The sequence below is a fragment of the Perna viridis genome, chromosome 1, assembly GCF_037379345.1.
Source record: "Perna viridis isolate PV_CMFRI_1.1 ecotype Kerala chromosome 1, ASM3737934v1, whole genome shotgun sequence".
Taxonomy (NCBI): Eukaryota; Metazoa; Mollusca; class Bivalvia; order Mytilida; family Mytilidae; genus Perna; species Perna viridis.
The window spans coordinates 64,565,754-64,593,279 of NC_142445.1; the positions used below are offsets into that span (position 1 = coordinate 64,565,754).

The 27,526-nt window shown below is 32.7% G+C and overlaps 2 protein-coding genes across 5 annotated transcripts in view; one reads left to right on the plus strand and one right to left on the minus strand.

Moving 5' to 3' along the window:
• On the plus strand, window positions 1–21,511 carry LOC148629848 (von Willebrand factor D and EGF domain-containing protein-like). 4 transcript variants are annotated; one of them, XM_088558409.1, is made up of 16 exons: window positions 1–158; window positions 389–454; window positions 701–972; window positions 1,379–1,465; window positions 3,428–3,811; window positions 4,499–4,648; window positions 4,978–5,190; window positions 5,716–5,921; window positions 6,094–6,496; window positions 6,778–6,927; window positions 7,728–7,914; window positions 8,314–8,498; window positions 9,300–9,554; window positions 9,973–10,018; window positions 10,751–10,871; window positions 11,292–11,428. In XM_088558409.1, exons 3-16 carry the CDS (start codon window positions 787–789, stop codon window positions 11,389–11,391), a joined length of 2,673 nt encoding a protein of 890 aa, XP_088414535.1. In that variant the 5' UTR covers window positions 1–158; window positions 389–454; window positions 701–786; the 3' UTR covers window positions 11,392–11,428. The 4 variants fall into 4 exon arrangements, with proteins under 4 accessions (XP_088414535.1, XP_088414543.1, XP_088414524.1 ...); XM_088558417.1 differs by lacking the exon at window positions 11,292–11,428 and adding an exon at window positions 21,095–21,511 and having other exon boundaries at window positions 2–158; XM_088558398.1 differs by having other exon boundaries at window positions 2–158; window positions 11,289–11,428.
• LOC148629849 (uncharacterized) overlaps window positions 12,732–27,526 on the minus strand; it is a 27,941-nt gene continuing 13,146 nt past the window's right edge. Inside the window, exons 11-18 of the mRNA XM_088558438.1 lie at window positions 25,423–25,823; window positions 25,017–25,178; window positions 24,489–24,671; window positions 23,794–23,979; window positions 22,754–23,005; window positions 21,605–21,779; window positions 20,896–20,983; window positions 12,732–14,978 (exon numbers count right to left, since the gene is read on the minus strand). Of these exons, the coding sequence (XP_088414564.1) occupies window positions 14,825–14,978; window positions 20,896–20,983; window positions 21,605–21,779; window positions 22,754–23,005; window positions 23,794–23,979; window positions 24,489–24,671; window positions 25,017–25,178; window positions 25,423–25,823 (1,601 nt within the window). The 3' untranslated portion in view covers window positions 12,732–14,824. The remainder of the gene's footprint in view (window positions 14,979–20,895; window positions 20,984–21,604; window positions 21,780–22,753; window positions 23,006–23,793; window positions 23,980–24,488; window positions 24,672–25,016; window positions 25,179–25,422; window positions 25,824–27,526) is intronic.

A 27,526-nucleotide genomic window follows, 5' to 3' on the forward strand; every position in this document is an offset into this window, starting at 1 on the left:
GCCGTCACTTGACGAATAAAACGCAACAAGGACAGTATGTGTTCAAACCGAAACGAACACGTGCAATGAGGAAATTTCTATTGAAATACAGAGCTGCTCAGAGGGATTTCATGTGTATCGCCTTAAAAACACGTCAGAAAACGCAGCTTACTGTTTTGGTAATACGTTTATTACAGTGGGTTCCTTGTAGTGTTTGATATGTATTAGTTTGTTTTAAATTCTTTTATCTTTTAGCTAATTCAATCATGCATACTGGGTAATTGAAATATCAGAGGTGACCTTTGTTTTTTTTCCTGTGTCATATTATTTTTGAAATGTAATATTTTCTTTTGTTATTTTCTACGCAGTAGTATTTGCAACTGCCATATATAACTTCCTTTTTTCACAGGAAGTGGCCCCGTTCTTTGCTCGTCTGGACTCTCTTCGGAATCTGGGTACTATCCAGGATGTACATGTAAGTGTGTAGATAAGTACAGATATTTCAATATTAAAATAAACAAACACAAGGCTGTGTAGCAAACTCTGTAGCTGTGTAGTAAACTATGAATATGTAAAACACCGCCGAAAAAAAGACAAAGAGTGCACTAAAATCAAAATAATGGCTAACATTAATTTTTACACATCAAAATTGTCATTAAACTTTTAAATAGTTAAACAAAACATTCCCATCTTAATGGTTATATTTTTGTACACTTTCAAGCGTCATTCCCGAATGCTAGTATATCACCAGTTGTACAAGCAATTCTTACAGAGGGAGAGATTTTCAATTTACCAAATTATGATCCCATGCCAAGTTTAGTGTCTGTATTCAATTGCCACTTTCAAAAGCCGGATGAAACCTACTTCTACGACGTTCATTGGTATATCAATGGTCAGACCGTCATTACTCATAAGAACATCCCATATAGTGACATAAGTGCCACAACATTGAAAGATTCAGACTGGATGAATTCTTACCAAATGAATATGGAGGCAAGTACGACAGACTTATCAAGATCAGTGAGATAACAATTTACAATTAAAAAAAAGAATATCTCATTGAAAGACAATTTCTTATTTCAACTATGGAAATTTTTGATTTTACGTTGGCTTTTAGGAATTTAATCATCGAGAAAATGCGTTTCATTTAAGAAATAAGCAGGTAGTTACTAAAATGTTTTAGAAGCACCGCGTTCAGTCTTAAAATATAATGTTTATGGCTTATAGTATCTTGGAAGAGTAATCAAGGGAACCAAGATCCTAGTCAAATTAGGGTATCCGAGGAATTGTGTATAAAAAGAGAGCAGTGAAAAAATACTTACAACAAATGTTGCTATATCATGGTTAAATACGACATCATACTGCTTTTACTTCATAACGGGATACCATTTCTTTGAAGGTAACATGTGCCGTCCGCATAAGGTGCGAAATAGGTTCGTTACCTAGCCCTTTCCATAGAAGTACAGTTTTTCAGGCAGGGTTTTTCGTAAGTAGATTAATATAAATAAGACACAACATTTTACCAAAAGTTTTAAGACATACCTTGTTTGTTTTATTTAAGTTTTTTTTCTAAAACAACATTGAAAAAAAATTGAATGATGGCTATTACATCAAAATATTGTCCGAAAATACCATAAAATATTTTTTTGGTCGTAAACATAAACAATTTTTTTTATATTTAAACAAGTATTAATGCAGCATCTTGTCTGTCAAAATCAAGTTTTTTAAACTTGATGCTATGTTATATCTTCGACACCCATATTGTAGGATATGCATCATTTAAACAGTCTCTTACATACTCAATAAATACAATATAAATACAATTCAGTAAGATTGCCACTCAGTTTTACCATAACACTTAGTTGCGTAAATAAAGTATTCGGTGAGGGAAGCTTCCTCTGTGTTTTTTTAATATTTCTTGGGGGGGTCTCACAATTTGGTTCACAATTCTACAATCTTGTGCTACCTTGATTACTATTGTTCATTTCAAAACTGCTGTTTGAAGACATTAACCTAGGATTCGAGTATTAGATCATATTTTCATTGTTTCAAATACTTATTACCACTAGATAGGATTTTCAAAATGGCAGATAGGTTGTTCTATCTGGATGTTTCAGCAATGCATCTTCACGAGGAATCGGTGTACAATTAATGGATATAACGAGAATAGGTGTGGTAAATATGTCAAAGAGCCAACAGGGATGAAAATGTCAGCCAAAGGCAACCCATTGGTCTTCAATGAACGAAGAGGAAATCCTCATACCATAGAGCATGATGCAGCTAGCCCCAAGACATCATTATACACAGGTAGAACGAATGAGTTGCCTCTGTATACTCAAGTAACATAAAAATAAACTAAAGGTTAAAAATGAAACACGACATACAAAGGCCAGAAATTAATTCCTGTCTTGAGACAGGTGCGAAAAATGCAGCGGGGTTTAAGTACTTTTGCATAATCACAACCGTTCCTCTTTAAAATCTGGCACGATTAAAAACACCTAAAAATCAGTTAAAAAAGGTATGAATCTTTAGTAAAACAAAAATTAAGAAACTGGATATAAATTATACAAATTAACAAACTAAGGACTACTAGCAATTATCTGACTTACCAGCTCTCTGCAGGTTTTCTCCATTGCCTTATTTTTTTCTATATACTTGTGATATTTAGTTAATAATATCATTTCAGTTCAATCCTTGTTGTCATAAAAAGATGTTTTTGCTTATTTTTCTTATACTTATATTTTCCTAAAATAATTGTTTTCATAAATCAACTATTTTAGATGTTTACTGACTCTGTCTGTAACATTTATTTGAAATTAATTCTACTCAAAATAAATGATGTAACTATCTCAGTGTCTCAAATGATTTAAAATTCTCCAATTTCTTTCTAGAAAAAAGGTTTAGATTACATCAAACATTTGGAAAATGAAGATAACCTTTTTGTTTTAACAACTGACATAAACCACACTCTGTTAAATAGTATCGTTTACTTATTTTTCCAAGGTATTTAATCTCTGCGATATATCTTGAAACAATTTATTATAATCCTTTTTAATTGTCTACTTTCCAAAAAGAGTAAAATGTATTTTTAACGCTACTCAGAACACACCTCCTGTTCCAGTACTTTTGAAGACAAAAGCATTGAGTAAATATAATTCGCATTTTCACTTGGAAGGCACTTGGCTGGATCATGTACTACATTTCCATTGTAAAAAAACCCTATACAAATTGATACAATCATGATATCTGATAACTATAAATCCATCGAATCTATTCCATTTTGCTATTTCGTGGTACAAGTTTTACACACAAATTCTTGTTTGATAGTTTGAACATCTTATCACTGGAGGTAAATATAAAGTTGGTAGTCTGTGGCCCCATACTCTTTCTTATTTTAGGAATTTTCAGCCTTATGAAAAATTTAATCCATCTCCACTTTTTTTTTCAGCCAGACAAATACGAGTATACAGTCTTAGAAGGCGAACACATTAGCATTCCTTTCCAAGCAACAGTACCCATAGGTTGTATATCATCACATTCCGACATTGTGAAAGGCTGTTACCAGAACTTCTATATTTACCAACCAAAATACAATGATGATGGAGCGAAGTGCATAAATAATATCGTAAACAGGGATATTGTTTTTCAAACCGAGTTCTGTGGAATACGTGTTGGAAACCGGAACTGGAACGAGACGAAGCATTTGAATGTCTATGGATTCAGTGATGGGATGTATAACCACCAAGGCAGGTCAACAGTCATCAAATTTTCAACGACGTCGGTAGCGGATGTAAATGTAATGTGGAAGAATATAAACATTGCTGATATTAAGGTAAAAATATCAAATTAATGACATGTAATTGTCTTAATATGTGCATTGTCATACCGGCACTAAATTACTAATTACACCTTAATGTTTAAAAATATTTCATGTATTTCTATTCTAATGATTGGTAACCTTAGGTCAGCTACCTGATTACACATTTCATCCTTAGTCCTTAAATATGAGTACATTGGAGTCACTAATTTAGCGTGAAAAATAGATTAAACACATAAAATTATAGACAAAAATTCCGTTTTAACTCATCTTGAAAAAGTTTCTTCAATGGGCTATTTTTCGTCAGTTGTTACTATGTTCATCCTTACTCTTTTTCCAAGAAACCGCTTGGTGAATGGATATCACCTATGATCAGAGGCTACCTTGAGTTATCTACTTTTAAAAGTGTGTTAATTATTCTATCATAAAATTTAATTCAACTTCTGCAGTGTCTGAACTATACATAGGAACTATCTTGATAAAACAATTGCTTAAATGACTTATTTTCATGAAGCCAATTTGACTATATGCCGATTGCTATTCTTTTGAAACAGGGGAGATGTTTTCGACTTCTGTTTGCATTATTGATATATCATAACAAGGTAGAGTTTATATAAGGATTACAGAGCTGCTTAACTCCCAACTTATAGGATTTGGCTAAATCCAGTGTAAAGTTGCAGTCTCTTTTCATTTTACTTTCAGATTACAGTAGTAGATAAAGATGCAACTTTAACGAACAGACTTTGTCAGTCTTACAATGATCCACATATCACCACTTATGATGGACGACATTATCATTACATGAACGTAGGAGAATATGTATTTTACAGGAATAGTAGGGGGCCTTATTGGGTAAGAATTTATTGCAACACATTTTCAATGAAATATAGAAAAATATGCTTCGGTTGTTCTAGTAGAAGTAGTCGTATTCATTTTTGTTGTTCCTGGAAGAAAAATCAGCACATACTGAGAATATAAATGCATGAATATTAAACCTCTTGTTTTGAATGGTCAAAATGTAAACGATTTCTTACTCACATTCGATTAGATGAAATACGAAACTAAAGTTTCTTTATTGTTCATATTTATATAAATAAATATTTTTATTAGCTTCATCGAATAAATATCTTTAAGATTTTGTATTAATTTTCAAATTTTGAATTTATAATTTGATATTTCAGGTACATACCTTGTTAACAAATTGCGGTTTTGGTTGGGCAGGGTCTGCATGCCATTGTGGTATAGCTATACGTAGCCGTCAGTCTCTGTTCGTGTACAGAACATGTAAGAAAGTGTCAAGAAAGGAGAAATACCTGCTTCAACAACCTTATATAGAAGTACAGACCTGTGGGGAGAATGATATGTCTATTGAAAACAACGGCGGAAATTACAAGGTAATGTATGAATTAAGCCTAACATATAGACATCAAAATAACAATATGTTAAAACAACCTTTTTCTTTTTTAGCATTTATAAATAATTAATTTTTCCATTAAAAACAATATAAAATATTTGAGATTGTTGATGAAATTTTAAAAAATTCGAATTTTCTGTGACCTCTTAGATTGAATTGAGATAAAAATGGCGTAGTATTCATCAATATCAACCATAAGATCAGCAGCTAGATAACGAATTGTGTCCTTATATTCTCATATTTTTATTAAGTACATACAACCTAATTAGGTTTGGGCAAAGAAAAGCAACCAATAAGAATGTAGATTACAAACCAAAATAAATTATAGATACATAAAAGTGGCGATTTTTCTTGAAGAAAATGGCAAGGCATCATAAGGACCACCTTTTGTATATACATAATATTTCTTGATTAGCCAACTAATAAAATGTTTAAAAACTAAAACATCAAATAAGAATGGTCATATCAAATAAACGATACATCATACGAATTTTGTGTATTTCAGGTGACTTTGCCCACTGGAACGGAAATATCTTTTTCGGCGTATTCAGACTTCATAAGCAGTGTGACCATAAAACCATCAATATATGATATAAATGAAGCTAAAGGTCTTTGTGGTGTTCCAAGTCCAACAAAAGATCCTTCGGATGATTTCTACCATCGTACGGAAGGTCCAATAATTGAGGACCAGATATTTGGTGATTCGTGGAGGTATGATATAAAAATAAACACACACGCATACACAGACATTACAACTTAAACGTTATTAATAGACCACATTGTCTCCTCCTGTTGAATAATGTTCACCACTTTAACCGGTCATCCGATAAACTCCTGTTATTATGAATACTTCTATTGCAGCTACGATTGAAATCTCTTTCAGAATAGATCCAAATATCCATGAAGATGAACAGCTTTTCATATCGGATCCCCCTTTCCTATCAGAAGACCCAATTATTGACGAAGAAATACCTGACGAAGACACTCCAGCAAATAACATATCAATCTCTCATTTCTGTGTTTGTGAAGGCCAGCTAAATACAGATGATGAAGGATTTTACACAGCCAAGTGTAATTTGACTGAAAGTACGGAATTCTGTCTGCCAACGACAGAATCGAAGCCGGATAAACCAAACAACGCCTTCGTTACGACGTGCTCTCTAAATCACAAGGGCAAACACGTTGGTCACAAAATAGTACGAAGAAGTACTACAGACAATGATGACGTTATTGATCACATGCCTTTGGAATTCGATGACGATGTTTTTAATGAAACAAGCACTCCAGTAAGTTAAAATCTTCTGCATCATCTCAGTTATACCATGTGTACTATTGGGACCATAAAACTAAATGAAATGTACACTGTATCATGTATATGAATAGCTAAAGTAATTAATTTAAAAGAATAAGATCTTATGTCAGTTTAAGTAAAAGTATGAAGTTCCATTTGAACAGGTGATGGCGTTTGGTTTGTGGGTAGAAAACAGTATTGTTTAATGTAGGGCACAGCGTTTTAAGGTAGATTTTTTGTCAAATCAAACTAAAATCATTTTTTTCTTCTAATAAGGTTCAAAACTTTCGAGGTAATTGGACAGAAGAAAAGGCAAACAAAACATGCAGTGAGCGTCTAAAACATGCAATACCATCCGAAATATCTGATGATGTACCAGAGTTTTCTGAAGAGGACTACATTCAATCGTGTATTATGGATATCAAGGTAGCGATCTTTCTGAATACAAATTTCACAAATTAACACTTTCTTTACAAGATTTAAGATAAACACTCCATCATTACCTATCTAAACCGAACACTGAATAATCCGAAAACATGTCTTCAATCAAAAATACCAATCATATCAATATTGCAAATTTGGTAGGCTGTAAACGTGCTTTAATGAGTAAACCTGTTAGAAGAATTAGAATCAAATACGTATGAAGTTCGAGATTCAAAATCAAACACTTTTGAAATTCCTTATATATCAGTTTAAATTGATTTTCAACCTTGATATACTGGATACCTATCAAAACCGATTTAATATTATAGTTCAACGTACAAGAGCTCAGTCTAGACATCTAGACATGTTTCATTATACATGTATCATTCATTAAACAAAAAAAAGGTGCTCGCATAAATCCTTTTTAAAACCCGGGTCATAATCATTCGTATATTGCTCCAGTGAAGGCACCGAACTGGAAATCCTAGCTTAACATTTATATTTTTATTGTTTAGCTTTGTTCAGTTTTACTGAATCGTTGACCGTTGCATGCGTTTTATAAGCACAATAAGAACATATAGCTCTATTAATTATTTACCTCTCTCTTCAACGGATTGCAACATTTGCAGCTTTGTAGATGTTTCAGTGAACACGACCAGTATAAAAAATACTTGTTTATGATCGACTCTTATGTCAGCTAAAATAACAAATGATATTATATTTACTTATACTTTTTTTTAAATAATCATCAAATTAAAAAAAAGCCTGTTATATTCTTATTACTTTCATGCGTGTTTTTTTAGATGACTGCAACAACTGAATTTCTGGATGACACTGTAAATGCTGTTCAAACTAAAACCATCATTGAAATTTCGAGAAATGAAACATTGTCGATGTCGAAAATAGACAATAAAACTGAATCTATTCTAGATTACATTACTAGCAAATTATGTCAAAATAATTGCAGCAAAAATGGAGAATGTCGTTCTGGTAGATACCTTATTTTAATCCTAATATCTTGGTATAGCATAACTTCTTTAATTTTCATATAAAACGGTTTTAGAGGGCTATTTTTATATGTTAATTGAAACAGGTAGATATCCATGTTCTCACTTTGGTACAATCTTCGAAGCTAGATTTCCTTGATTTAACTTTACTGTTTAGTAAATTAGAGTACGATATCATAGATTGAAACAAATTAAGGTATAAGATAAGTTTATAACTAAATATGCAGACTGAGATGATGCAAATTTTGAAAACGTTTTCCAAACTTTGACCGTAACTATATTTACCGCAACTTTTTTTATAACAATCTTTTAATAAATGTCTCGCTTATTAGAAAACATGTGTTTACTTGTGCGTATATATAGAGATTCTATGTATTTATAGGAGCTTGCGAATGTTTCGATGGCTTCATTAGAGATGATTGCTCTGAAAAAAAGCCATCAACACCAACTCATATTAATCTACCTGCTGACGGGCTGTGTGGTACTCGGTCACGTGCCTGCAGAAGAACCAATGTGATTGGGAACTTCTTTTCAAAAGATGTCTGGTGTAAAAGAAAGCATTTTGAGGTATTAGTCATTTTGATAAGTTCGAAAGATAAAAAGTGTATACAATTCAACTGCGTTCAAATTGAATGATCTGTACCCGCTTATCTAGAATGTGATATGACGAATATCCACACATGCAATTTATATACATGGATTTAAGTGACTCCTATTTTTAGACGTCAGCATTTAGTGCTGATATTTAATAGGTTCTGACTAATATTGCGTGGCTATACTCAAAATATAAATTTAGACATGAAGTCTGCAATTTCTAATTTACTGCATTTGCATTATTATTAATGTAAAGAATAAAAAATAAAAAATGAATATTTTCAGGCTTTTTGATGGTTAGGTTCTATTTTTTACCTGTTTTTTTTTTATTTTGTCAGTTTTACACGCATAGAATTTAGACGGTAACCATCCATTATCAACTATTTTTAGTAAGATTCAATAACACCCGTACATCTATGATTTTTTCTTTAAATTCAACTTGCATTCATATTGCTGGACATTTGATCGTTTGATTGTTGTATAATCTTCAGCTGTTTTTTTAATTAATTTGTTTCAAAACAGTAACTTCTTGAAAACTATTCGCTTTCAACGTTAAGTGACACTTCAAAAGATTTGCGTATAAGAATCGACAACTGAACCTATTTGTTATCTTTGATCTGTAACTGTTTATACGCTTCCAGTTTATTTGTAATTAAGTAAATTATAAGTATGTTATGATACACCATGATTGTTAACTTTTCCCATAGAAACTATATATGATACATTTCTATGTACTGGTATAAATTACCGATTGTGTATTTTTGCATTTTTTAGATTTTCAACAAAAGCTTTGAGTACTCTGGAGTAGAGGACACAATAAAAGCAGACTACAGAAATTTTTATCTAATATCCGTGTCTTTATTCCAAGAAAGAAGAAGGAAACGGTCCACCAAGGACAAGCCTGTAGCAGAAGGATATGAACTGCGGTTTTCAAACGATAATAAGACGTTTGGAAGTAATTTTACATTTTTAGTTTTTGATGAAGAGTGTTATAGCTGCGACCCGAAGTCAATAACATGCAATCTAAAGGTAAAATACATATTCATTTATAACTACACACAGATAAAACCGTCACACCTACCCTACACATATATATAAAAACAAGTACTATGTTTAAAAAAAGATAGCCGACGCTGTAAAATTTGTTCTTTTTACTTATGATTTCCATCAGGAAATAACGCATGGCACGCAATTGTAATTACCTTTTTCGGAACCCCAAAAGTAATCAGTTTTTGGCCAAACTGGAAACAGAATTGTGATCAGGTGACTTGCGTTTCCATAGAAGAGCGTCTTTAGGATCGAAGGATAGAAAAGCGAAACTATAACGACTGCGTCCGAAAAATGTATGCCTACCTAAAACGTTCAAGCACACAACCACTGACATCATCACGTACAGACGTTTATTATATGGACACTTGGTCATGATGTATTCATTTTATAATTCTAGTCGACGTGTCCTGTAACAACAACCGAAACTCCAGAAACTATTACCGGTAAGACTTTAATTTGGGTATGCATCTGATTGTTGAACGCAATTAGTATTTCATTTTTCTGTAAAATATTTATCATTGAAGATATATAAAGGAACCACCGAAAAAAATCTGTTATTTTATTTTCGTAAGTCTAGAAATAATTACGATAACAAATGTAACCATGACTTGATTTATTTGTAAAGTACACTTAGAATAATCTGGAGTTATTTCGATTTGTTTTACCAATATATCAAAGTTATAAATACTGTCTTCAACAGGTATCTTATTTCCAGTATCATGTGTTATAACAGCAATATTTTTTTCTAGAATAATTCAACAAGGCGTAGATATTTTACTTTAGAATTAAATGTTTCATTTGGATGTTTCTTGGGTGTGTTAAAGCGTTGACCGTATCAAAATGTGCAACGGTTATAAGCGTCGATGAAAAATCAAAAATGAAACATTCAGTTCTTTAAATACATTTGATATATGTTGTTCTCTGATTTTATTTCTATTATATATTAGATCAACATAGAAAAAGGTAATACTCAGTGATCAATGACATTAGTTCACTTAATTGTGAGTGTTACCCATATAAATAGCTCGAAGGTGTGTTTCTACGATACTCGAAACATCACGTGTAATTAAACCGATTATCCATTGATACTAGCATCATTTGTTGTATGCACAGTAAATGTAATGTTATATTGATTTAATTGCATTGTTTTCCTCAGCCTATTTCTTTACTTACAGACGCACTCACCAATTCTTCATTTAACCTTGAATTAATAGTTGGAACATCCTGCGGTATTTTACTATTATGCGGTATTTTCATCTCCGTCCTTGTTTGTAAAGTTAGAAAGTACAAGCTGAGGTAAGATTGAAACGCTTCAAAGAAAGACATTGATGATCTATGCAATAAAAAACAAGTTAAAACAAGAGAAGTTTCAACTATAACCAAACATCAAGATTCAATGGATAAGCGATCGGAAATAATGATACAAATACTGAAACAAGAGAAAAAGGTAAATAAACATAAAATAACCAAAGAAAATTTATAAGTTGCATTTAACAGAAGAGTGACTGAAATGTTACAACCATATGGTAAAATATCCCAACAAAAGGCCTCTTTAGGCAAAATATAGAGGAAACAGCTGTACCGACACAATATAAAATAATACATTGGTGAAGAAACCATGAACGTTCGTCATTGTTTACATTGAATGGCTCTTCATTAAATGATCATTTAAAGTTAATAAAATGTCTAAATCAAATATTTTAATTTTTTAAGAAGGAAAAAACAAAAGACCGAAAAAACAACGGGTGGTACTGATGTGTGGATGGTGTATAATGGAAACATTAAGCGTCCTACCAAATTGACTCTTGATAAATGAGTAACAAAATGTTAATTAAATTGTCATAAACCTGTTATTTTAATTTCTTTGTTTTAGAAGTTTCAAAATGATGTTTAGTAATTGCAAATCATTATTTTATATTTAATTTATCTGTGGATGCTATAACTAAAGATATTAATCATCTTTAAAACTTACATAAGGGCCACAGTGAGAAAGTTAAATGCCCCATCATTTTTAGAAGTTGTATAATGGATAATTTGGAGATGTAAGAGTAATCAAGGGAACCAGTCTTATAGCGGTGATCAAAAGAATGTAATCCATGGACAAAGACCCGACATGGAAAACAGACATACACAACAAAGAACATACAGTAACTAAAATCATACATACAAAGTAACAAAAGCAAATGAGCAACTCGGACTCCACTCAAAACGGGGAGCATGGACCAGGCGCACCGGTAGGCTAAGCGTCCAATGCTTTTCCAGAAACACCCGCCGAGTTGCTCGTAAAAAGTCCGGGGTAGACAAACGAGGGAAGGAAAACTATGACCCGTTGAATAAATCAGTTTTCATGATGCAGATGGATACACCATAACGATCCACGAGTTCATGATGACGACCACAGAACTCCTGTAACGATGACCCCAAACTTGTAGCAACATAACCGTGTTCCAGAAGCCTATTTGTTAGAGTTCTAGTGCGATACAAAAAGTCTGCGTAGTTTCGGCAAGCTCTGGCATAACGTATGAGTTGTGATATGAACACTCCATACGCAGATGCTGAAGGGATGTTGCCACAGATGAAAGGAAAGTTGACAATTCTCCCTTGACGTCCACCTCCTTAAAGAGTCTTTTTTTTATTATACCGACTTTAAATTCATAATCAAAGGTAGCTTGGGGTATGAGGAACGAACATACAGGAAACCTATGGCCCCAACAAAGTTGATGGGGCATACAAATTGAGTCTCGCTTATACATTTTTGAAACTTGCACTTTAATCAAAACCAAGTCATTGTACCAGGAAATAATGATTAGTTTCACGTTTTAATGTTTTAACAGTGAGTCAGTGATTTACTTACATTAGTGCGGAAAGACTACAAATTGCTTGGTGCTGGATTTGATGACATATGGCAAAATCCTTTCTTTTTTGTGAAAGTTAATTTCTATTTTGGTTTTATTTTTATTTTACTAAGTATTGGTCCTTGGGTCCATGCAGTTGCAGAGAATGTTTTTGAAATATAAACCATAACCAAAGAACCTCAATCAAGGATCTAAGATGTCTTTTTTATCATTTACTTATTTTACTCTAAAGTAAAACTAAGTAGTCTACAGGCACTGAATTGTCGACGTCGCTGTAAATTGTTTGCTAAATAAAACCTGCTACAAAAAACACCTTTTATTTTTATTTATTAACTCAAACCAGAAGTTTATCTCCAACAGGTTCTCCCTTCTGAAATGTCGCAAGCTGAAAAAACATTAACAAAAGAATAAAATGAAACACTTAGCAACTCAATATAAAAGCAAAATAAAACAAAAAAAATGAAAATAATAGATAGTATTTTCAAAAACAAAATTTAAGTTCGGAAACAATATCACATAACAATAAAGAGACTTTATTTCTACATATGAACGACAAATGCTGATTTTTTTTATTTTAAAACATTTTTTTATAAAACATTTTTTGCAGAGTGGTTGACATTTTTTTTATTAAAGGTCTTCACAAAATTTATTTTGAAAACAAGGGTCCAAATTGACAAGACATTTCACACAGAAAGTGGGTGCTAACTGGCGCAAGATAGATTAATTGTTCTTCTTTACAATCGGTCTCTAAATGTAGGACAAGGTATAAGGCTGACTTTACAGTGTCTGTAGTATCCATTATCTCAAGTTCTTTGGGGTAGATGCGATGTAGTAAATCCCCAAAACTAGAATTGTTAAACGAAAATACGTCATCTATATAGCGGAAACTAAGATCAAAGGATCTGGCTAAACGATGTTTCTTCCTCTGAATTAGATTTAATGTCTGCGGTAATATTTTAAGCAAACATTGTTCGAGTTAGAAATATAGTTTGAAAAGATCAAGTTTATCAGGACAGATATTTGTTTTATAATGTTCATATAATATGATATTCTGCAGCCGTAGTTTAGAATATATCACCAGATTGTAATGACAACTTTCTATTGTATTACAGTAGATATTACTGCACGATGAAATACCTTTATTCATTTTGGTTTGGAAAAAAATATCGATGTATTTAAACTCATCATTTGACAATGCCCACTTGTCCTGCTTAATACATTCAGACAGAATATGTGAACTCCAGAAATTAAATCTAATTCAAAGGAAGGAACATCTGAAGAGTATCCTAAACCTTCTAAATAATATATTTGACTAGTCTTTCTAAAGACTTGTCTATAAAAATACATTGCCGCATTAAATTAGTGGCAATACAATGTCTCTCATTTTATCCCTTTCTTTAAAGAGACGCCAAAAGCAGAAAAAAAGATATCCTATTTTGTATGCTCTTAAGATGGCCGCGTTCGAGAGTTTGAATAAATAATTACCGAACACTTATCAAATATATCGGCGTGAACATACCTGTGGTGACGAAATGGCATTTGAAAAGTTAGGAAAGAAGCTCAATTAGTGCCCATTGGAATGCTAACTTGTTGTTAAAACATAGCTCATCCAACTGTGACAAATATGTTATCAATGTAAAATCAAGAATGCTGCAAACCTGCTTTTCTGTACAGAAATCTTTACTTCTCTGATATGTTTTAGAAAAAAATATGTGCGTTTGTAAACAAGAACAACATAAATTCTCGAATCAGCAAAATATTAACGTATAAGCCTTTTTTAAATGTGATTTCAATTTACAATGTGGCTACGAAGTGTAAAAGGTTGAGAAGTAAAATATTTGAAGAGAACTAAAATCCAAAAAATTACAGAAACTTAAATAAAATCAAATAAATCTTGGGATTTTTTAAGTAACCACATATGATAATGTCATTACTAGCTTTGCTGTCCATTTTCACTGCGGACTTTATCTTTAAAATATAAATCAACATCTCCTTTGTGGAGCAAGATGAAGATTCCTCTATATACTTTTCTTTGTATCGATTCTTATGAAGTTTGGAAATCCAATAAAAGTAAAGCAAGTCTTCACATTGTGTTTCCGATTTGAGAAAAGGAATGAAGGACTCACTGTTATTTAGGATTTCATCTTTGTCAAAAGAATTACGTTTGTATGTGGAATTACTCGGGGTGTAAATAGAAATGCCCAATTCCCTGATAGGACAATTGAGGTAATGGGCTTTACAAACAAGTATAATGTTGTTTGAAACTTTGAAACATATTTGTCAATTGGTAAGGAGAAGCATTCAAGTGCCTCATGATCCTTAAATACAGACTTGAGTTGTTTATTGACACACTTTTTGAGACTGTCAATACGATACCGTACCAACCGTCGGATGTTATATATCCAATCTGAAATCCATTATGGTTTTGAAACTATGATTCCAAATGAGAACCTGTTGTTCTCTGAATGTTTGACCATGAGAAACTACCTTACCTAGGAGTTCACTGTCAATGATATTCAAATCACCAGTTATGACATGACCATAATGACTGTAATAAAAGAGAGAAGAAGCACAGCCTCTAGTCGGAGTATTCCTCAATGTTTATATTCTGCAATATCTTTGTATGGTTAAAATTTCTACTACTGATTATCTAAGTATAGCTGTAGGAGACAATACGAACAGATCGATTTTTGAAATACGGTGGAATTTTGGAAGGGAAACTACCTTTTTATGTTGAAGGATATTGCTAATGTTAAAAGCAACTATTCCTTTGTTGGAAAATAGTGTATACGGATAAACTTCCGATTCACATCTTGAAGAGGCTTTTATTTAACAGAATATACTAAGTCTCATTTTGGCGTAAATATACTATTTTGTTTATTGTCTATATTTTAATGTTAAAGTGATTTTTATTAAAGAGTAATCAAGGGAACCAAGGTTATAGCGGTAATCAAAAGAATGTAATCCAGGGACAAAGACCAGACATGAAAAACAGACATACACAACAAAGAACATAAAGTAACTAAAATCATACATACAAAGTAACAAAAGCAAATGAGCAACTCGGACTCCACTCAAAACGAGGAGCATGGACCAGGGACTCCACTCAAAACGAGGAGCATGGACCAGGTGCACCGGTAGGGAAAGCGTCCTTTGCTTTTCTAGAACCACCCGCCGAGTTGCTCATAAAAAATCAAGTCCGGGGTAGACAAACGAGGGAAGGAAAACTATGACCCGTTGAATAAATCAGTTTTCATGGTGCTGATGGATACACCATAACGATCCACGAGTTCATGATAACGACCATAAAACTTCTGTAGTGATGACTTCAATCTTGTAGCAACATAACCCTGTTCCAGAAGCCTATTTGTTAGAGTTCCAGTGAGATACAAAAAGTCTGCGTAGTTTCGGCAAGCTCTGGCATAACGTATGAGTTGTGATATGAACACTCCGTACGCAGGAGCCGAAGGGATGTTGCCACAGATGAAAGGAAAGTTGACATTCTGAATGAAAAGTCATCACGTTTGTCGTAAAGTTTGGTCAATAGTTTTCCTTTACCATCGATTTCTAAGTGTAGGTCAAGATATGAGGCTGACTTTACAGTGTCTGTAATATTCTTTATCTCAAGTTCTTTTGGGTAGATGTGATGTATTAAATCCCCGAAATTAGGATTGTTTAAAAATAATACGTCATCTATATAGCGGAAACTGAGATTGAAGGATCTAGCCAAACGAAATTCTTTCTCTCTGATCAGATCAGCTATAAAGTCAGCCTCATAAGAGTGAAGGAATAGGTCAGCAAGTAAAGGAGCACAATTTGTTCCCACTGGAATGCCGACCGTTTGTTGAAAAACGCGTCCACCACACTGTACAAATATATTGTCGATTAAAAATTCCAGCATTTTGTAAACACCTTCCTCTGTATATTTGGAAGATGATTTGAATTTATTTCTTACAAAGTATGAGGAATCTCTACCAAGAACTATACATTTGTATCTAGGTGTACCATCTTTTTTTTGAAAAACAACGACGCATAATGTTATTAAGTCAAGATTTTCACTGAGTATGGGGAATAGAGGTTTACAGTGTTGAAAAATCATAGGTTTTAATGCTATTATATTCAGATAATAGTCTTGAACTGATTGTCTCCAAAAGATCTTCGATTCAGGATTCACATCGAATTAATACCACTACGGGAGTAACAAGTGTTGTGGTAGGAATGTAGACCCTCTTTGACAGTGGTGAGTATAGTAGTTAAAAGGTTTGAAAGAGGTTTGGTGGTACATTTTGCAGATCCAGCTATGAAACGTTGTTTGTATGGATTCTTGTGAAGTTTAGGAATCCAGTACATAGAAGTAAATCACAATCATCGTCCTTTGTAGAGAGACCAAAAGAGGATAGCACAGATTTATTGTTTTTCACAATCTCTTCTTTGACGAGAGTGGTAGCAGTGTAGGTCTTATCACTGCTATTATTTGCTACGTCTACCTCTGATAATAAACATTGGATATAAAACGTTTTGCAGACAAAAACAATGTTGTTTTAGGCTTTGTCTGCTGGTACGACAACATATTTGTCATGTATAGTAGACAATGTTTTTGCTACATCGGGGCCTTGGCACTCATTGACCTACTTAAAACTTTCATTTGTTTCAAAATTAAAGACCTCACGGCCTTTAACCACTCTGACATAGAATCAATGTCTTCTTGTTCTCGCTTTATACGTTTTCTTGCATATTCCTCGACGGCATCCATAAGAACTTTAAAGTTATAATTCCTATTTATGGAGCGTGGTTCACGGTACTTGGGACCTTTAGAAAGGATATTACGCAGAGATTCGTTTTCGATAATGGTTAAATCTCCCGTAACGACGTGACCAGAAGGACCATATTTGAATGGAGAGGTTTTGCAAGAACAGTCAGGTGATTTAGCCTTGAAGTCCTCAATTTCAAGGTTCTGCAATAGCCTTTTATAATTGAAAATTTTGGATGCGATGGGTGAGGTATAGGAATATGAAATAATTGGTATGGATATGTCTTTGAAATATGGGGAATTTTGTTAGTCACGTTTTTGTGATGAAGTATGTTAGCCAAATTAATTGCATCTATACCTTTGTTGACAAACGGTAGTGGAAGAAATGATCGTTTTTCTTCATCTTAACTTTTCACACAAACTGGTTTAAAGAGTCTGTGGAAACCAATATCCAAAATGATGGCAACAAGTCTGTATAATGATGAGGTGGGGTCAAAACAGGAGTGTCAAGACTTGTTTTGTAAAGGGAGTGTAGTAGAGTGAGAGGTATAGAATAAAGTTTCGTTCAAATGTGATGAAGTCCAAGAGGTATTTGTATGAAAGGAAGGAGACCATCTAGGGAGACATCATGTAACTTAGGTGACGTATAGTGGCGATGGCCTTGACTCCTTTCCCGTCTTGGATTTTTGTCAAATAAATTCATCACATTTATGTTATTGTAATATTGGCTTGAAAGGTTTCCTATACTTTTGATGTTGTCATTGCATTCGTAAGGTATTGCAGTACCTAGTATGCGTATCCAGTACTCCTCTTTTTCCCTACGATAGTTTTTACTTAGAACGAGACTGTTCGTAGGATGGTAATTTTTTTCTAAAATACGAACTTTCATGGAGAGGATTGAATGATCTTGTTGATTAAAGTGTTGATAAATTGCCGGGAATTTGGTGGTGTTAATTCCCGAACGATGACCGCACATTCTTTTGTTTAATCGTTCTTGCGTTTCTCCGACATATATTAAACCACATAAGTTGCATTCTAATCCATATATTAAGTCTGTTGATTTGCAACTTAAGTCATCGTGACTTTTTGTCTGGAAGGTTTGTTTGTAAGGGAACTGGAGAAGTAAGGGTCGGTTATAAGAATGTTGCATGTTTTATTACTTATTTCAAAATATCAGTTGGATCTTTTAAGATCTTATTATGGAATAAACCTTATACACTATTTGAAGTTTTAGAAATACCTGTTTTTTACATGAAAGAAAATTCCGCGAGAAAATTAAAGATGTAAAGATGTAAGCACCAACGGTTCTAACACTTTTTTTTTAGTAATGATTCTCCTTAACAAACAATCGATCTTCCGATGAGTGTGCCGGTAATTATGGCAAGCCAGAGTGGACAAATAGGCATGTTTTCTAATATTAATAAATGATTTTTTAATACTGAATTTATTCAAATTGTGATATTACCAAATATGTGATATTTTGTAATATCGCTAAATCAGAAATTTGCTATATTAGAAAATGAATTTATAATATTAAAACATATTTTTGATATTAAAAAATGATTTTGTTATATCAATAAAAGTATGTTTTCTAATATCACAAAATAATAGTTTTCTAATATTAAAATTGATTTTTAATATTACAAATTCCTTTTCTAGTATTACAAATTTATTTTCTTATATTACAAATTTGATTTCAAATAACACGAGACCCTTTTTTAATATTGAAAATTCAATTGAATTTCTAATATAAAAAAACAAAAGATTTTGTAATATTAGAAATTGATTTTCTAATATTGAAAATGAATTTGTTTATTCAATTACGATTTTTAATATCAGTATTGTTTGAGAAAACCTTAAATGCAATAGACAGTACTAACTACATATTACAGTGGGATATATATATATATATATATATATATATATATATATATATATATATATATATATATATATATATATAAATAGACAGTACTAACTACATATTACAGTGGAATATATATATATATAGTCAAAATATAGCATTACGGCGTATTGATGTATAACATGTAGTATTTTTTCTCGTTTATTCCATCTGGAGATGTTGTTTGTAATTACTACTACATGTATATTTTGATCTTTTTAAAATTGTTTTTCACAGTTAATTTTTATTTTTAATTTTGCTAAAAAAGACCCCCTATGTTATTGTCATTCAGACTCCTTATCATTTGCTTATGTGTGCCTTTGATAAAGGTACAATAACCCACAGCCTACGTGATATATATGAACATATTCATACTCGTTTATAGATTATAGATACAAATATACCAAATTATATGCAAATACACGTGTATCAAGGAGTAAACTGTCACATGCATCAATACAACAACATACTTAACATACTTATTATAAAATTATAAAAAAGATTCAGAAATGAATTATGTATTCAATTAGTAGCCTCTTATCCGCAGCAAAACTACATTTAATATATCACTTGAAACTGTGTATAAATAAAGTTCAGAAAGGTCATAATCAGTTATACATTTTTGCAAAAAAAAATCGCTAACATCATATGCATGCATGCATGCAAGCTTTGAGTACATGCTACAAAAATGTTTTCTACATAAAATGATACTTATATACAATAATATACTTATGGTATATACACAGTGAAGATTTAAAACAATTGAATGCCATCATCGAACATATTTCAAAAAAAACTTTTCTTCTTACGCTTTTGTCACTACAGTGGTTAGACTATATCAATATTTCTGTCGTTTCGAAAGATTTGCTCGAATAGCTGGTTTAAAAAACAGGGCTTTCGGCGGCCCATCATGCTTTCCTTTATAGATCCATGAATCAACATTTGTGGCAAAGTTGTTTTCCTTGAACTTTCTAGAAGAAAATACATTCTTAAATAGTCAAATAAAACATATGTTGGGGTCTATAATATTTTTTCCTACGGATTTTGGCCCAATAGGTGCAATCTTTTCAATAGGCTTACAAATTCAAAATTAACAAACGTAAACCTTACTGGGAAAATATACAATAAACTTTGACAAAAATACAAAAGCATGAAAAGGGGACAATTGAAAAGTCAAAGTCCAAATAGATGATTAGAAACTGGAAAGAAAGTAGATCTACATACACAATGTAGCGAACCAAATAAAACAGATGACATATGCAGATAAGAAAACGAGGCATTACACAAAAAATAAAACTTAAACACTTGCAATTATGCCATGCTCCGCAAGCATCAGCTGTCAAACGAGTGAAATCAGGCAGTAGTTAACCTACAATGATGCAGCTCCCCGACACCAATCACAAATAGTTCCATTATGGCAATTCTATACAATTTCCCAAAGTATCATGGTGTGAATAAAGTTAATACTTAGTGGACAATTATCAACAATTGACAATTTGAATTAAGATAGATATGAATTGCAAAAAAACATGGGGCAATATAAACTATATTTAAAAAAATAAAAGCCGGGTGATCATATTATTTTGAACTTGACAAAACATAGCAATAAATCATACAAAGAAAGAATAACATCTTGTCATGAATTTTATAGCACCTTAGCTCCTAACTAGTAGATCAGGACCCTTTACACCCTCCATTCAGGACCAAGCTGTAGTACTCAACTGATAACACAGTTGACAGTGTAACGATATGATATTACTTTCACTCTTTCAATCAATTGAAATCATAATACTTATTTTACAACTTACTTACCTCGTTTTTGGCATGGTTTTAAAGCAGATACAAGTAACAATCGATGCTAGGAGCAAAAGAAAGGCGACACAGGAAACCACTATAAGTCCTGAAATAATTAATACACACAATTATACAAATTCAGCGATATAAGCATTTATATACGCATACATTTTTCAATAATTATTATTCTCGCTTTTTTTTTAATTTCTCATTTCAGATATTTTAGAAAAGAGCGGCTTCACAATTTGCGTTTCCTAACACATCAACACATCATAGACAGAAAATAAGAACTTAGAAATCAGACGGTCAATGGAATAATAATTTACCTACAATATATTTTTAGCTATTACGAATCGAGTCAAAATTATTCAACAATGTAAATTGTAACTTACAAGATTGTTTATTTGGTTATTAGGTGTTACTTTTTAAAATCATGTATTATGGAAAAAAACTATAGATATTTGTGTATTTCGTTCTATAAAACTGTAGAATTCAGCCTTCATCTTGAATTTGTATTGCTTAATACATGTAAGGGCATAAAACATATGGGTATCTACCTTCATCGACAGAATAAAATAACTGCTATATAATAAATCAAAAAAGTCTAAACATGAGCAATTGTTACCACCAACACTGACATTGAATTAAAATTGAAATTGAATTTTGTTTCATTGCTGGAGAGTTGTCAAATATAGACAGTTATTTCTAAGAAATAATACACGTGTACCTTCTAATTGCTCTGGTTGGCTAACTCCCATTGTTGTATCAATAACTGTACTTTCATCATTCAAGGTTGTCGAATCTGTTTCCAACGTTGTAGCTGTATCTGTTTCTTGTACTGTACTAGGCAGTGTGGTGAGCTCAGTTGATATTTCTACAGTTGTTAAAGCTGGGCATGTGCTCTAAAACATAATTTTGATTCCGGTATATTTATTTACATTGATCATTTTCATCAGTACTTTACTTAATATTCAATGAATTCCTTTACGTTAACCTTGTTCATGCACGTAGAACGTTCACATTATTTTTGCAACAAGGTATTATCTCGTGCTTTATACTAGATTTAATGCAATTAATCGATTTTAAATGTAACGTGAACCATCAATATATATTTTTCTGTCAACCACAATTTTTGTGGTTTTTGATTTTTTGCATTGTGATAAACATATGTACAGGGAAAAATATATCTTTTGTGCTTATTTCGAGAAAAAAAGCGAGTATCTGTGATTTCAATAATGCCTCTCAAATAGTAATTTAAATTTAATTGTTACGACTTTGTTTTGTTTTCGTCATTTTCAATTACAAAAATGTAAATGTATATTCCCTAGTCACACCTAGACTCCACGTGTTACATTGATTGATCAGGAAAATTTCGGCTATGAAACAGAAAAACTTTAACGTATGTTTTCATTTGTTTGAAAATATATGGACACATATGTTTAGGAACAATACGAAATATTCGTTTCGTGCATGTTAAATCAAAATATCATAAGAAGACTATAATCTATTATAAAAAGCTCAATGGAAGACATATACTTATCAAACGTATTTATTTATTTATTGTAATGAAATAATTCATTAGACATAAACATGTGTATTCCATTGTGGTCCAAAGCAATTTTCACGGCGGGTTGCAACAAAAAAGTACTTCGTCTTTATAAATTATTAAAATGGAGTAAGTGTGACCTATAACTCGTCTTCATTTATTATAAGCATACAATGGACATACATTTTCAAGCTATAAAACACTACATGTACGCTGATTTCTAAATTGAATGTTCATAAACAGGGATTGTTGAGTGCACACCGAACATAATAATGAATTAAAAAATATAAACAAAATAATAGCATAACTCAATCAAAATATAAAACTCACCAAGACAACACAAACTACAGGATCCTTAGTACAGCTATAACATTCTTCGTCGTATATTATAATACTGGTTGTATTACCAAAATTAACACCATCGTAGGAGAAACTCAGATCAAAACCTTCTGGGCTTCTTATTTCAATTTTTGATCTTTTCCTCCTTGACGTTGCTAAACTTACTGATACCATATTGGGATTTCTGTATTCTGCTTTGATAATATATGATGTACCACTTAACTCGATCGAGTTATTAACGATCTAGGTAAAATATTGTAAAAAAATATCACAAAATGTATGAATTTCCAAAAGAACATTGAAAATAATCTTTTTACGGTGTATTAAAATAGGAATTAAAGAACTATCTAACTGATATAAAAACATACTGCATAATTAAGTTCAAATTTCTCTTTAGTAAAGCATTAGTAATACCAAATGTACAAACGTGGGTGAAATCCCTTGTTTCTAAGAAATCAGAAGATGTTTGCCGTACCGGTGTTCCATGTCCATGCTCCCAGTTAATAGAAGATATATAAAAAGTAAAGGTATGAAACCGGGAGAAAATGTCAGTCAAGGCCATCAATCTTAAATGAACAACGAGGAAATAAATCCCCATAGAGCAAAGTCTGGGTAACTCACTTGTACGCGTAATTTTATGTTTTTGTTGTGTGTGTTCATTTTTTTTGCAATTTTTAAGAAAAGCAAATGAATTCAGAGGTAAAAGCGCAGTACGCAGAAGCCGCTGGGATGTTATAGAAATGAAAGGATAGTTTAGCTCAATTGGAAGATTTTGTGTTTTGATGTGAAGGTCAAGACCTGAAGCAAACTTCTATCGTTTCGTAGAGACCTTTATCTCAAGTCCATTTGGGTAGATGAGATGTGATTTTTTGTTAAACATCACATCGAAGGTTACATATTGATTTTACGTTATTTATAAAGTGAGTGATGTAAATAGAGAGGAGAGACTGTACTGACTTGTGTTTGTTTTGTTTGAGTAAAATTTTGATCAAGTCTGCACGATTGATCTTTAATCCTTATTATCTAATTACCTTGAAATGTTGACGTTTGCACCAAATATCGGGCGACTGGAATATTCCAAAAACGTTTGTAGTCAAACAGGCCCGTATGTTCGTTTTACACAATCCATTCTCTGGTAAGCTACCAACTGTTGGTGGGATAGTTGTAGAAGTTGAGCAATCATCTCCAATAAATCCGTTGTGACACAGGCAAAGTCCATCTTAATATAAACAACGGTACTCCTAAGTGTTGATATATTCCGTGTAAGGAAAAGGCAAGGCAAAATATATGCAAACGTAATCATAATAAACTTTTAAGGGGACCCAATTATACTATCATTGATATTCAATCCTGGAAGTCCATAGCACTTCTACTCAATGTACTTGTCTACAAATCCATGTTTTCATTAATTCAAGCGTGCCTTTCAAGAACGAGTGGTATAAAAAAAAGGAACACGGAACTCAATCGAAAATAAGAAAACTATTTCACGATATATTTATACAATATTAAATAAACAAAACATTGTACACGGACTTGGTACAAAATTTATATGCCCTGTAGATTCAATAATTTCATTTCATGCGAATAATATCTCAATGATAAAGCATCTGAAGAAAAAGTAGAAATAGAGAAGAATCAAACAAGGAAAATGTGAAAGCGAAACAAAGCGAGAAATTCCAAAAAGGACGAAAACGAAGAACAATTTGCATATTTAAGAAAAGAAATTATCTGTTGAACAGTTTCCATTTCCAGAACAATTACACATAAGACTTGTAATGTATTCTAACATGGTCTTTGATCCATCGTCCGATTGTAATTCTGTCAGTGTTACATTTCGGGAGGCTTCCATTAAAGTTAAAGTTTGCATTGCCCCTACCGTATCCTGTATATATGTTGTGTCAGCCATCAGCTTAAGAAATATGTATGTTGAATAATATAAAGAAAGAAGTGGCAGTGCTATTTTGTAAAGCAATTTATGTTAAAAACTACAGGAGTACACACGTTTCTCGCTAAAACCACACACAAAAATGGACATTATCAACACCAAGATTACTATATCACTGAAAACGTTAAGTATCTAATTAACAGGCAGTTGAACTTTGTAACACATTGTTGTCATATGTAGCTTACATGCAAACTGTGACAAATCTAAATAAATATGAACTGAAGTTTGGTGGTGAATTAATTGGTGACATATGGGATTATAACAATAAGCTTGGTGTACACCGCTTCAGCAGTCTAACAAAATATATACCTTAATATCTAAAATGCAAGACTGAATCGAGAACTTGATGTACTCATCATTTCCAGATCCTGAAACTTCTGAAACCAGATCAGTAGGAACCAATGCTTTTATTTGCTCTTCGCATGTATTATTCGCTTTTTCTTCTGTCCATCCGTTCCTAAATTCGGGATCCTTAATGTTTAAAAGATAAGTTCTTTAACGGTAACAAAAAAGTATTGTGCATTGGTCTAAATAATTGTAAAAAGTAGTTAGCAAATATACACAAATGTGTGTGACCTAAAAAGGAGCCCATGGTATAACTAATTTGTACCAACGACGAATTACTTCATACTGAGATTACTTAAAAAACTTCAACCCTTTACATTGGCATTTTACATCGGTGCGTCATCATATTTTGTATATGTTACTATATTACCTTCAATGTTGCATTCTTTTCAGACGTTTCATCATGAAATTCTAAAGGAACAAAGTCGATGACATCATCGCTATTGTCAACGCTACGTCGTACTATTCTATGGTGGGCGGATCTTTTTTCTCGTCCACTGATAGATTTAGAGCAAGATGTGACAAACGATTGTTTAGTTGTTTGAAGTGCAGATGAACAGAGCTGAGCTGGTTCAGTCAAGTTGCATTGAAGAGTATAGAAGAAGTCAAGGTCATCAGTTTGTCCAGCCTTTTTTTCACATACACAAAACCGAGGTAACGTTTGATTTTTGTCAGTCGTAATGTTGCTGTAAGGTTCTTTAATATCTTCTGACAGAAATATTGGATCTGCTATAAAAAGTTGTTCATCTGGCATTGTTTCTCGATCAATCCAAGTAAAAATTGTTTTGTGACAGAGTAATCAATGGAACCAAGGTTATAGCGGTAATCAAAAGAATGTAATCCAGGGGATAAAGACCAGGCATGGAAAACAGACATACACAACAAAGAACATAAAGTAACTAAAATCATACATACAAAGTAACAAAAGCAAATGAGCAACTCGGGCTCCACTAAAAACTGGAGCATGGACCAGGTGCACCGGTAGGGTAAGCGTCCTCTGCTTTTCTAGAAACACCCGCCCAGTTGCTCATAAAAAGTCATGTCTGGGGTAGACGAAAGGGGAAAGGAAAACCATGAATCAGTTTTCATGGTGCAGATGGATACACCATAACGATCCATGGGTTCAGGTTGACGACCATAAAACGTCTGTAGTGATGACTTCAATCTTGTAGCAACATAACCCTGTTCCAGAAGCCTATTTGTTAGATGTCTAGCGCGATACAAAAAGTCTGCGTCGTTTCGGCAAGCTTTGGCATAGCGTATGAGTTGTGATATTAAAATTCAATACGCAGGTGCTGAAGAGATGTTGCCACAGATGAAAGGAAAGTTGACAATTCTGAATGAAAAGTCATCACATTTGTCGTAAAGCTTGGTCAATAGTTTTCCTTTATCATCGATTTCTAAGTGTAGGCCAAGATATGAGGCTTACTTCACAGTGTCTGTAATATCCTTTATCTCTTTGGGGTAGATGTGATGTATTAAATCCCCGAAATTAGGATTGTTTAAAGATAATACGTCATCTATATAGCGGAAATTGAAATTAAAGGATCTAGCCAAACGATATTCTTTCTTTCTTTCGGATCAGATTAGCTATAAAGTCAGCGTCATAAGAGTGAAGGATTGATTGATTGTTGGGGTTTAACGTCCGAGCATAAGAGTGAAGGAATAAGTCTGAAAGCTGAGGAGCACAATTTATCCCCATTGGAATGCCTACCGTTTGATGAAAAACGCGTCCACCACACTGGACAAATATGTTGTCGATTAAAAATTCCAGCATTATGTAAACATCCTCTGTATATTTGGTAGATGATTTGGAATTATTTTTCACAAAGTATCGGGAATCTGTACGAAGAACTATATATTTGTATGTAAGTGTACCATATTTTTAGGAAAAACAACGATGAATAATGTTTTTGAGTCGGGATTTTATCTGAGTATGGGGAATAGAAGTATACAGTGTCGAAAAATCATAGGTGTTAATGCTATTATATTCTGATGATAGATTTTGACTGATTGTCTCCCAAAGATCTTTCGAATTTTCCGGATCCACATTGAATTAATACCACTACGGGAGTAACAAGTGTTGCGGTAGGACTTGAGACCCTCTTTTACAGATGTGAGTACAGAAGTTAAAGTTTTGTAAGAGAAGAGGTTTTGTGGTACATTTTGCAGATCCAGCTATGTAAAGTTATTTGTATGGATTGTAGTGGAGTTTAGGAATCCAGTACATAGAAGGTAAATCACAATCATCGTCCTTTGTAGGGAGACCAAAAGAGGATAGCACATATTTATTGTTTTCCACAATCTCTTTTCTGGAGAGTTTGGTAGCAGTATAGGTCTTATCACCGCTACTATTTTCTACGTCTACCTCTGATAATAAACATTGGATGTAAAACGTTTTGCAGACAAAAACAATGTTGTTTTAGGCTTTGTCTGCTGGTACGACAACATATTTGTCATGTATAGTAGACAAT

Excerpts from the sequence above, each read along its gene's own strand:
- LOC148629848 (XM_088558398.1), top strand. The coding sequence starts at position 787 with ATGCCAAGTTTAGTGTCTGTATTCAATTGCCACTTTCAAAAGCCGGAT. Across the intron at positions 3,812-4,498 it reads TAAACATTGCTGATATTAAG|ATTACAGTAGTAGATAAAGA; the intron begins GTAAAAATATCA and ends TTTTACTTTCAG. Across the intron at positions 6,928-7,727 it reads CGTGTATTATGGATATCAAG|ATGACTGCAACAACTGAATT; the intron begins GTAGCGATCTTT and ends GTGTTTTTTTAG.